Here is a 13066-nt window from a genome sequence, read left to right as displayed (position 1 = left end):
GCTAGTCATTACATCGGCAATCGGCTGAAGATTAAACCAACAATAAACTGTCAGCTTATGGTTGTTATTGGACTATGATCATTAACGTCAAAAAGTCGCAGTTAGAGCCGACTAGAGCTCTTCAAATCTTTAAGTTCTCACTAATATCAAGTTAAACTCTTTTCATGTAGAATTTATAGTCCCATTTAATTAAAACCTCAAATACTCTCGATCAAAATGACCTATAGAAATGTTCTTTTTAACTTTAGGTGCTTTAAATTAAGGACTCAACAATTAAGTGATCATGGCTTGTTGTATTCCTCTCACGGAGATACTTCTTAGTTGTAAACACACAAAAAATTGTTAAAAAATCAGACAGTCTAGATCGAATGAATCCTGAACCAGACTAGTTGGAACGTCTGGGAATAACTATCAAAATGGCTTTTAACCTTCAGGACCGACGATTAACCGCCTTAAAAACCAATGATGTCTAATCGTTAATTGGCAAATCGTGCCAATTTTCAAAAATTAAGTTCGGCTCATATTTAAGTAACAAAATAATTTAATAAAATTATTATTAAATATTTTACTTAAATAAATTAATTTAATTTATTTACTTTAGTTAAATAAGCATCAATTTGGTTTATCAAATGACGCTCCGCATACCATGTGACTTCTTTTCTCATTAAATTTAAAAAGTTATATTTTAGATAAAAATAATACTAACCATAAGTGTCTAGATGATGTAGACTAAAAAAATTAGAAATAAGTTCTCAAAAGTTCACTATATAGACACTAACATTTATTTACATATATTTTTAATTCAAATTAAATAATGCAAATAGTATTTAAATTTTTATCTATTATTTTTTTTAATTTTAATTATATTATATAAAAAATTAAATTTATTTTAAATTTTATCTATTGTTTAATAATAAAATTTAATTATTAACATGAATGTAATACATATAATTTTTAATATAAATTTGCTACCAACTTTTAATAGGTATATTAAATTGGTCTAAACATATAATTATAAATTAAAAACTATTATCATGATATTAAATTTAAAAAATATATGTAAACTAACTTTAATAATTAAATATGAATTATATTTAATTTATAAAAGTGGTGGAATTTAGAACCTCCAACTTATTCTTAATTTTGGAATATATTTATATGCAGGATATGGAAATGGGTTTGAAATTTAAGTTTAACTTAAGATTGTCATAATAATTATATTAATTTTATTAATCTTTAATAAATTAAACATCTTTTTCTTTACCATTTTGTTTTGTCCGCTATCCAATTTTTCGCAACGTTTGAAAAATGGTGGTCATTTAATGTGTCTAATTAATATCCAAAACTTTTAACTATATACTTTCCAAATGATTTGCTTTGGTTTTCATGAGGACTCTTATGAGATTATTTTTTATGTGGAGTGGAAAATTCTTCTTCATGAGACATTCAATTTGATTATAAGTCTTTGTAGAACTGAACTTGAATGATCCTCGGAGTTTAAAATTTGAGCATTTTTCAATTTTCAATTGGAAAATTTTTTCTAGTAAATTTGTAGAGAATGCAATTGTCTATTTTTGAATGTTATCTACTGAGAAATTGGCCTTCATAAATGTATATGCCGCATATATATCATTTGAAGCTAATCGGATCTTTGTGTACTAATATAATGGTGGAAGCTAGTCGAGTCCTATAAATAATTATCAAAAAGTTGATTAATTAAATTTCATTTCCAATATTGAATTTAGAAAGATAAACAAGATTTAATTTAACTTAAATTTGATTTATTTTAAATATAAGGAACGCAAACTAGATAAAAAGTAGGAAAAAAATATATTTATTTAATACTCAACAAAATTGTCTTGATCTGAACGAGATCTGAGGCATATTCAAATTGGACAACTTTCACAATTCAATTGGAATCATTGGAATTCCAATTTCAGGCGAAACTTATGTTTAGATAACTAAACATCTCAAAGAAACAACCTAACGACACCAGAAATCGTCCAGGCCCGAGCCCCCAAGTGGGTCGCAAATCGGGAGCCCAAACCACAATCGAAAGGATTCTTATTTAAAAAGCACCATTATTTGAATGACAAATGATATCAAAATATGGGGCATGCTTATAGTCAAATTGGAGCGGCTCGCATGAGATGATCCAACGAGCCCCAAGATCACTGAATTCTAACATTGTTAAGTTTACTTAAACATTTGAAAACTCTCTATGATCGAGGGATCAATGCGAGCCATCCAATGGAAGCACTCCGGACTAGAAGCTCGGATTCTTCTCTATATTTACGGGTTGTCCCTCATGAAAATCTATATTAGACGCCCCACTTTCACATGAAGGGGAACGTTTGGCTAGAATTGGAGTGAGCTCTAAGCTTCAAAGTGCTCCAGCAGCACCGCAAAGGCCGCCGGACAACTAAACAACCAACCACCGAATCTAACCAACCGGCACGACTGCCGTCGGAAATTCAGCTTGACCCTCGTCGGACCACCTCTCACCTCCGACTTTAAGCCACGACCTCGGTGCGGGCCACCCCTGAACTTCAGTTCGACCGTGCCATCGGACCACCGCCTTGCTGCTGATTGTCGTCGGGCTTAAGCCTGAACCATTGTTACCAACCGCGCCCGCAGCCTACAACCACCAAGCTTTCCGTCGTCCCCTGATTGTCCGCCAAAATCAGCCTGAACCATCGTAGACCTCCAACCTTGCATCAACTCTGCCGGACTTCACCCTGACTTGTTGAACACGCGGCCGACTACAACCAGCTATCAGACTTTCCATCTAGTCACCGACCATTGCCTGACTTCCACCCAACCATGGGCCGTCGCTAGACTTCGCCCGACGATGCGTTGGATCCTCAGCCTTACTTCCGACCCAGCAGAATTCACTGACCTTCGTCAGGCCATCCCGACGATGCTGACCGTCCATTAGATTTCCAAACCTGGCCCACGGACCGCTGCCGGACTTCAACCCACCTTCATTCGGACCATCGCCCATACTTATCAAACGCGCGTTGAACTTCCGCCTAGCCCTCTGCAATCAACCATAATTTAGAGCCTTGACCATCATCGGATCACGCACCTTGCCATTGATCACCCGGACTTCAGCCCAACCCATACGTCGAATCCACACATTTATTGCCGATCACCGGCCGGACTTTAGACCTAACCGTTGTTTGGACCACCGCTTAAGGCAGACGACCATGCCAAACTTCATCCGACCACAGACCATCGTCGGAATTCAGCCCAACCATGTCGGAACACCACATGACACCAGAATTCTACCGGCCCCCACCAGACGACCCTAAGTTCTGCTAGACCACCACCAACAACCAGAGTTAGTGCCAAACCACCAGCTGACGTAGGAGTTTCATTGGATCCAACTAGCCTGACCTTCCATCACTATATAATAGTCTTTCTGACCTCCTTTCACCTACTACGGTCCCTAATATTTTGACGCTCCATCGTCAAACAACGATCTTTCTGTCCACTGTCTCTTTACCGATTATGTCCTTACCAACCTTCGTCACATACTATAGTGCTTCTACTCCATTTGCCAAGATAACGGTCATTTTGACCCCTATCTCCTACCGACTACGGTCATTCGACCTTCCATCTCCTACTACAGTCCTCACGACATCCATCGCCAGACAACCTTCTTTTCTGACCACTGTCTCTCACCGACTAACAGTCCTTAATGACTTCCCTTATCAGAATAACAATCTTCCTTATCACTGGTCTTCTCGTTGACTTACTGGGTTCTTTCGACCTCCCTCGCCAGACAACGGTCCTTCCGACCAATGTCCCCACTACACAGAAAAACAGCTTATTTCTGGCAAAATTTTCGGCGGAAGTAAATTCGTCACTAAATTCCGGCGGCGTTTCCGGCGGATTACCGACGAAAACATTTTCCGTTAGATTTTCGATGGAATTTTTGAATTGGTTTTTCCAGGCATAATATTTCCGACGGAATTCTGAAAAAAAAAAAAGACTATAATAAATTTAATATCTAATTATTTTATTAAATTAAGTTAAAAAATTATAAATTATTATCAAAAATATTTTAATTGATTTATTAAATTAAAATTAATTAATAATAATTAATACTTTAGTATTAAATTAAAATATTATTAACTAATAATTACTTATCAAAAGTAAAATTATATTAAGGGTTGTTAAAATAAATTTATTAAATTAGATTACATTAATTAATTTGATTAAACAGGTATACGGCTTTTGTTTAAATTGAATTAAAGAACCAAATGTAAGATATTTGAATAAGTGGCATAGTGGTTGGGGCCTCAATGAAGGTTTGGCGAGGGTTCGAATCCTGCCTATGCCAGGTCGTGTTGCGCGGGTTCGCTAGTCACGGGCGAGGCAGTCATTTGACTGTCGTGGGCGGGTTTCTGGAGCGTCTTTGATTTGGCGGGTCTGGTGCAGCCCGTGAGTGAGTTGCTCGGGCTGCCGGATGGCTGATCCGATAGTTTCTTTTTATTTTTTTTTTTTATTTTTTAAATTCCGGCGCAAAATAGTCAGCCGGAAATTGTACCGGCGAAATTATTCCGCCGGAAATATTTCCAGCGGCCTATTTTACCGCCGGAACTGCTTTTCCGACGAGCGTTTTACCGTCAGAAAAAAAATCCGTCGGAAATCCGTTGAAATGCTAATTTTCGACAGATTTTTGGCATTTTCCTATGGATTTTGGCCGCCGGTAAGACACGAATTTCCTGTAGTTACAAAACTTTGATCTTTCTGCGTCGCCTGTCGACTATGGTTCTGCTGACTCAACAAGCATGTCAAATCCTAATTCTTCAAATTTCTCACCATGTAATATGATGTACATTTGCTACATCAACCCAAGGCCTTCCCCCAAAGGAAGGGCCTCATTTGTAATCAACTGCAAGTAATAGTGGATTCATTCAAACTGATCCAGGCCCCGTGGTCTTTCTCCATTTTCAGTGGTTTTCCACGTAAAGACTTTAGTGTCTCTTATGAACGATACACCTCTTCTTTTATCTGCTTTGTGTTGGATCTTCGTACAAAGTTAAAGACATGAAATTTTATAATCCTCTACATCCGGAATATTACAGGACACAACATTATTATTATTATTTAATAAAATAAATATAATCTTTATCTAAATTATATTCGAATTAAATAAACTTTCAACATGAATTTTTATGTTGACAAATAGTATTTTTTAAATTAATCATTATTTTTAGTTTGAAAAAAGATTAATTAAAGTTAGTTATTGTGCTGTCTACTAAATCTTTAGATCACATCAATAGTCTGCAGAAAAAAAGTGATAGAATGAATAGCTATTTTGCTTTTCCTAGCTTTTTAAAGTAATTTTAATAGTAAAAATTTAATTTTATACTACAAACCTGCTTTATGAACCACTAAAAAAATCATTCCAAACGAAGCCTTATGTCTTGTTTGGGAAAACTTTCTTCTCTTTCTAAACGTTTTGTTTGATAAAAAAAATTATAGCTAAAAATGTATGTATTATGAAGCATTAAGAAAATTGACTCAAACCAAATCTTATTTTTTTCTCTAAAAATTAAGTTAAAACTATCCTAACATAAATATATAAAAATTATTTAAAATTATTAATAATATTCTAAAAATATTGTTGGCAACATAATATTTATTTATGAAAATTGAAAATAATTTTTTATTACTACCAACACTAAAGCAATTAGAAATTTTTTATTATTAACTCTTTTTTTATTTTCATATAAATTTTTGAAAAATGATAAAAAAGAATTATAACAAAAAACAATGTTGATACTTGTCCTGAAAATAAAATTATATAAAAAATTCTCAAATAATTTATAATGAGTTCATTATGTTGATTAAAGTTTTGAATAAAGAAAAAAAAAAATGATATATCTTATTTATGAGAATAAGATATTATATTTGAATAAAATATTCATAAATAAATTTATTTGAATATGATAGCTATAAAGAAAAAAAGCTGTTATACGATTTTTTTGGTTTGTTTTAAAAATAATTTTTAAGAAGTTTCTTCTCCACAAGAGCTCCACAACTTTAAGCTTATATGTTAATGCTTTACACCTAATAATGGTTGAAATTTGTAATTAGATTGAGGGGCTTAGTGTACTGTGAGGCTGACAAGATATTCATTTATTTATATATATATCGTGTCATCTTAGAAACTTGTTGCATAAGAGAATATATATATATATATATATATATATATATATATATATATATATATATATATTAAAAAACTAATTTCCTTAAGATATAAGATTATTATTTTTCAAGACAATAGCTTTCACATTATTTATATTAAAAAAATACAATCTTGATTATTGTCATGTAAGAAAAATAAATGTCTTGCAGCCCTCTAAAATTATTTAATATTTTATTCCTTTATAAAAAAATTATAAGAGTAGCTTAATTAATCAAAATTTTCGTTAAAAATAATGCATGTTTACATATCCTACAACTGTTGATATGTTGCAACCACTTATAGTTATAGATCTAATGTTATGTTAAAATAATAAAAAATCATTAAGAATTTTATACAAATTCCCCTCACTTCATGTTTATGACGCTACAACTTTCACTATGATGAGTTCAATGAAATTTTTAAAGAGAAATTCACTAACATTTCACCATTTCTAGAATTTTTTTTTAATGTCTATAATAAGAAAAGTTTAACAAAATCTCATTTGTGAGATTTACCATACATATGTTAAAACTCATGAAAAGCAATATTTATTGGATTTAAATGTTTATAGTCTATCTATAGGTTACAAAGTCATAAATTTTGAATCGTAATTTAATTAGACATTTCATTGCTGAATTACTATTGTAAATCTTCATCCTCAGCAGAAGCATCAATGACAATGACAATCTTATCTTATTAGTCTAAATTAACACCAACAAGAAATTGGAGACGAAAAAATTTCAGACGAATATAGTAAGATCTTCAAAAGATGAGTGATTTTGTTAAGTACATCAAAACTAAAGAACATAAAAGAAATTTGCCACTTCGCAGTAACTCCATCAGTACAAACAGAAGCGATGTTTCCTATTATCAGATGAATACTGCTACATGAAAATAAAGTACAACAGAAACTGCATAAAGCACGCTAAAAAGGAATTTATTTAAACACATTCCTCCTCGACTACGTTTCGGCCTATGGAAAAAAACCATAAACAAAATCTAGTTGGAAAGACAAGGATTCTTCACCATCTTCACATTTACACAACACTATTATAAAAAAGAAACATATTTCAGCTAAAACTGGAACCTGCTCGGCCTGGCCTTCGTCATCCTTGCCTCTCCATAAGCCTCATCATTGTCCATCCGCTTGTTGTTCCTGAATGCAGCACATGCAACAACATACACAAACACAAGGATAATAAGGATCACAATGTTGATTATTGAGACCTTCCTCCAACTGTGTTTCAGGGTTGCTAAGAGACCAGCCTTGCACGAGTCACACTGGTAGCACAGCCGTTGCTGGTCATTGCTCCATCGAGTACAATCGATGTCATTCACCACCATCCCAGTGCCAGGGTTCCACACCGTCTCATTCACATAGTTATACTCACAAGATGTAGGTGGTTTGCAACAACCAGACTGCAATAAGAAGTTTCTTTAGAATTGAGTGAAGCAACTTCAATCATCGAAACCAAATTATGCACAAAGAACATTAGCAATTCACCATAGTTAAATTTAGCTTGGTTGAGGATCCAATTGTAAGGTTTGTAAGAAAATGCACGAACGCTTAAGGTACACGATTCAGTTTGGTTTTGAATACCTTATTTTCATTTCCAATCAAATAAAGCAAATACCTTTGAGGAGTTGTGTTGTGAAACTTTTTTTTAGTCTTGTGAAACTTAAATCTTACCCCACAAAGAAAAAGAACTAGGTAGGTTTAGTCATGAGTTGTTTTATTTGTAATAAAATAAAGCATACACGTTTGAGTTGTATCCAATATTTTTGTATTATTTCATTAAATACATAAGAGAATTTTATTATAATTTTTGTCTGATCTAGTTTAATTTTTATAAAGAGAGAGAGATTGTTTATGTAAGAATCAGAAAATTAGCATTGTAATTCTTCACAATCAAATAATAATGAAATATGAAACAACAATAAATAAAACATTGCCTTTTATTAGGTGAACTCATATAAGATTCTTTATACTTTTATGTGTTGATTTTCTTTTATATTTTCTATTCCTTTGCAGTCTCAGAAATTGAGATAGGTTCGCACTATTTCCAACATGGGTTATCTTCCTTACAAACCAAAACAATAGACAAATAAAAAAGCATGTCATAAAGTACCTTTCAAAGCTCACTTATGGCATGATCTACTGCAAATTTTAAAATCATATCTCTATTTTTTTTTTAATGCAAGGTAATCAACTTTTTATATGTTGATCCAAAAGTAGGCAAGGATATTACAATGGATGGAATTCCTAGAGATTTGACTGTTCAGGTAAAAGCAGAAGAGAGACCCTGAAAAGTAACTAAAAAAAGAGTACTAATTTTACATTTAGAAATTAATAGTGGAAGAAAAAATGCATCTATAATAGTTTTATAATCATTGATAATAACTACCATATTATCAGGAATCAAATACTGACGAATTGGTTCCCAGTATATGCTTTTACATCTCTTTCCTGCAAAAGAGATAAGAGCCACATAATATTGTGGCACATGAGCAACAGTAAGGATATAGGAAAAAGCAAGGTCCTCCACTTTACTTCCCCAAGTATCGCTAGGTATATGCAGTGCAGAAGTGGAAGGAATCCGGTGAGAGCTCAGTCTGCTAGAAAAGATGGACACTACCTAGGTCCAGGACCCAAAGAGCCGATACTGATGCAATTAATATGAAACATTAACTGAAAGCAATTGAATTTAACTTAAGATGAGTGCAATATAAATTTTAATTGATTTCCCATGTTACACTCATTTCGAAGTAAATCCAGTAACTTTAGGACCCATCCAGACCATAATTTAATTTCCTAATTTCTTTTCTATTTTATATGTTTATGTGTGATGTTATAGATTAAATTTGGCTCGTACATGAAAGCTTATAACTATATTGGCATGTTAATCACAATGACCAATTTGACCTAGTCTATTTCAGCAAACAAAATATCTCCCTTATTTTATAAGATAGCGATCCACAATGATAACCGGCTGACTAAAAAAACTTGATGTCTTTATGCTTTCGCAAGATCTCCCTATTTTTGGAAAGAAAATGGACCGGCATATTTTAATCTTTTCTTTCTAGCAAAATGGGTCCTAATGTAATTGGATTTAATTTGGGACGAGTTCAATATAATTTTTATTGATTATCCATCTATTACATTCATATCAAAATAAATCAAATGGCTTAAAAATCCAGATTTACTAAATTTTAGTCAAAATATTCTTACACAACTAAATTTCTCTATTTTTATAGGATAATGATTTGCATGGATAGCCATCAAATAACACTTGTAATATATTCAGACGTTTGCAAGAGAGTTCTCTAACTATTTTCCATGGGCAAGTGTGCTCTTAAATAATATAAAAGAGACAATATTGGCAAAGTGATTTGGTTGGATAAAATTTGGCAACTTCACCTCTTTAATTATCACCCCTCTCTAATTATCATGATAATTGGAGAGAATCCAAATACCATATCCTAAATAAGAGTGGCAAAAATTATTCTTCCATTTTTCCTTAATCATAGAACTAATGTGGCCCTCTTGTAGCCATCTTGCTTTGTTGTTGGTAGAAAAAAAGAGGAGAAGAGCCTGGAGTTATCTTTATTTTCCTTTTTTTTTCTTTTTTTTTCCTTTCCTGTTTTCTTCCCCATCATTCCTGCTCATAACGGATGGCCTTTTGGCTTGACTTTTGAAATTAATAGAAAATCTACAAAAGCCATGGCTTTGCTTCTTTCCACTTGTTCCATAATTCTAGTTTCGTTCGTCCTAATCTTTAATAAACAGTTAACTAAGTTATGATATTTTCTGTGAGCTTAGTTTGAGTAAATTTTTTGCGCTAATGATTATTACTGTGATAAATATTAATCATTTTTAATTCTAAAAACAATACTAATACTAATAATCACAATAATAATAAATAGCATAAGCATTTTTTTGAGCCAAGCTCTTAGAAAAATCTCTCAACTGAGAGAGCGACCAGTGCAATTATTTTTTGCTCGTCTCTTTTGTTGTTAAAGATGCAGCTGTACGAGCCTATAGAGAAGATCTGTTCAAGTAAGGTCGTAGCGACCAGTGCAACTATGTTTTAACGTGAAGATCTAAGTTTGATTTCACATCAAATAATTGAAAAAATGATGTAAAAAAAAAATTATTGGTTGTGGAATGCACACGTGTCCGCAAAATTGTAAATGAAGCCAGTCAAAAACGTAGGAAAAACACAGTCCACTTGGCAAATTTTAAGTGGATATCCTGACTTTTTTTTAGATATGGTGTCACGACCTAATATTGTAGGTAGATAAGCCCAAGATATTTTTTTTTTTAATATTGATTAACAGTCAATTTCTTGCATCAGCTAACTTCCTATCTGATTAAACGCACTGAAGACAAAGGATAAGACAAAGGGCTTCACTTCACCACAAAAATATGAATTCAAGTAAAAGAGACCAGCAAACATGGAAAGCAATTGCTCTCCTTGCTTGACCTAACTCAAAACGAATAGAAGACCTATTCACAAAAGTCCCAAACAAAGATCAAAGACAAATATTCATAAGAAATCAAACCAAAATCAACGGATTTTATCCATAAAAAAAAAAAAATTAAAAAAAATCCAAATCTAACCTCTAATTCCAAAGCTTTAGGAAGGAAAATGGACCAAGTAACTAACCTCAATCGGGGAAAGATGGCGCTGATAGAACATAGAAGCGGGCTCAGGAAAAATCGCCCCCGTCGCTGTATCTCGAACATTTCGGCGCATTCCAGAGCAAACATGTGAATCTCGAAGGCAAGAACTAATCTTCGACCAGTACTTAGGATCACTCACCCGGTTCTTAAGCCACCCAGAGTAATCCGAGAGCTGGTACTCTAAAAAAGCCCGGTTGATAATCACCTGACCGTGACCTTGATCAGTGACTGCGAACGCGAAGACTATGAAGCCGATTAGGGCAACTAGGACAATGAACATAACGACGAGGTAAAGCTGGAGTAGCCAAGTCTGGCGATAGCAAGCGCCGACGAATCCCATTAGAGAGATCACCATGATGGTGATTCCGATGATGATGATCGGCCACTGGAGAAAACGAAGGCACTCAGTGCTGTTAGCACGACTGCTCAGCCAAATCCCGCCACCCAGAATCGGAATCGAGGCCAGGAAAGTTATGAAATTTACGGCTCCAATAAGATTATTAGGTCCCTTCATCGTCTCTTTCCCTGTTAGGTTTTTTTGCTGATTTCTTGTATTGGTAGTGAGAGGAGAGAGGGCTGGGTGAGTTAAAGAGGGATTTTGCTGATGGATAGACGGTCGGTGTGGCTATGGTCCCTGTGGAGGAGTGGAGACAAGTGTGGGAATAAAGAATGAAGTTATATGGAATGCTGCTAAGCTCTCTAACGGGAGTTCCTGTCTTTATTAGTTGGGCGGTGGGGCTCGTTAAGCGGGAATAGTTTCTTATTTTCGCTCGGGAAAATTTAATTGGAATTATAGTAAATATAAACAACAATCTTTTAGAGAGAAGGTGATTTTTCAAAAATCTGTTTCACGCTTTTTTAGGTTTGCTCCGATGGCGGCGGAAGGACGCCGGCCTCCGTCCGCTAGCGGTCCTTTTGATCGGCGTTCTACTGCTGGTGCTCTGTGTTCGACTCGTTCGACTTTGGTCTAGTCTCTGCCTACTTTTGGAGATGTAAGCTCCGGTTTGGACAAAATGGGAAGATGAAGTTTTGAGACGGGTAAGACTTTAATCATCAACGAAGGCAGTTTGTTAACTTCTAAAAAACCTATAGAAGTTATAGGTAAAGGAAAAAATGTATTGGCCGAAAGCTTGGTTCAAATTTCAAATAAATCTGGACCTCTCCCAGATTCTAGATTTGATTTGAAATCTAACAGTGATGCTTCTTCTTCGTTTGGCGCTAAGGTGGCTTTGAATGTACTAGGAGATGCTAAACTTGTGGCTGATGATTCCAAGTGGTTAGGCTCTAAATTTGTGGATTCTGTTGGAACTAGTTTGATGATGATTCATGTTTTAGAAAGTGATAAGTTGGATTTTAATCCCTGTTATTCTGTTGGTACTCCAAAACCTGAAGAGGTTCGTTCTGTTCAATCAGTGGCTGATCTGGAGAAGGTCCGTATTTATGAATCAGGAGATTTGGGTGAGTGCAATAAAGTTGATAATCGGTCAGCTGTTCCCAAACAACCTTCTAGCAATGTGTTGCAAAAATGCTTGGAGTAAAAGTCAAATATCAATGTCATGGATCTGGATTATGGTGATTGTTTTTCTGAGGATGGTTCTATGGTTAAGCTGAATTTACAAAACGAATTGGAAAATTTAAAAAGCTTCAAAATTCGTTGGTGATCAAAGTATTTGGAGAGAATCTTCCCTTTCATATGGTTATCATGGAGTTGAGGAGACAATGGTCTCAATTTGGTTGATTTTACCTGACAATGCTTGGAAAGGGGTGGGTTCTATGTGCATTTTATGAGCCAAAAACACGGGACTCATTTTTTTTCTAATGGACCATAGTATGTTAATGTACATATCATTAGATTGGATAGATTGTGCCATCCCTTTCTCCTACCTCTTTGAAGGGGCTATCGGCTCCTGTATTGATTAGAATGCCAAATCTCCCATTACAATGTTGGGATGAAATTAATGTATACATGATTGCTTCTATGGTTTGTACGCCGTATATGATTACTAGAAATATGTTTCAATGGGGGAGAAAGGAATTTGCAAGAATTTGTGTTCTTATCAAGTTGGATGGAAAGTTGCCATTGAGTGTTTGGGTGGTGGGAAGCTCAGGTAAATTTTTTCAGAGAATCGAATATGAAAGGATATCTAACTTCTGCTTCAATTGTGGTAAAAAAGGAC

General features: G+C 34.3%; 1 protein-coding gene across 1 annotated transcript; it reads right to left on the bottom strand.

Moving 5' to 3' along the window:
- Positions 1-7003: 7003 nt before the first annotated feature.
- On the bottom strand, positions 7004-11587 carry LOC110096261 (tetraspanin-3). The gene is made up of 2 exons (XM_020822117.2): positions 10873-11587; positions 7004-7624 (listed from the first exon to the last, which is right to left on the bottom strand). The coding sequence occupies exons 1-2, from the start codon at positions 11401-11403 to the stop codon at positions 7280-7282; spliced, it is 876 nt and encodes a 291-aa protein (XP_020677776.1). The 5' UTR covers positions 11404-11587; the 3' UTR covers positions 7004-7279.
- Positions 11588-13066: the final 1479 nt, after the last annotated feature.

This window comes from Dendrobium catenatum, unplaced genomic scaffold (assembly GCF_001605985.2).
Source record: "Dendrobium catenatum unplaced genomic scaffold, ASM160598v2 original_scaffold_209899, whole genome shotgun sequence".
Taxonomy (NCBI): domain Eukaryota; kingdom Viridiplantae; phylum Streptophyta; class Magnoliopsida; order Asparagales; family Orchidaceae; genus Dendrobium; species Dendrobium catenatum.
This window is presented reverse-complemented; position numbering and strand designations above follow the sequence as displayed.

Excerpts from the sequence above, each read along its gene's own strand:
- LOC110096261 (XM_020822117.2), bottom strand. The coding sequence starts at position 11,403 with ATGAAGGGACCTAATAATCTTATTGGAGCCGTAAATTTCATAACTTTC. Across the intron at positions 7,625-10,872 it reads GCCATCTTTCCCCGATTGAG|TCTGGTTGTTGCAAACCACC; the intron begins GTTAGTTACTTG and ends TTCTTATTGCAG.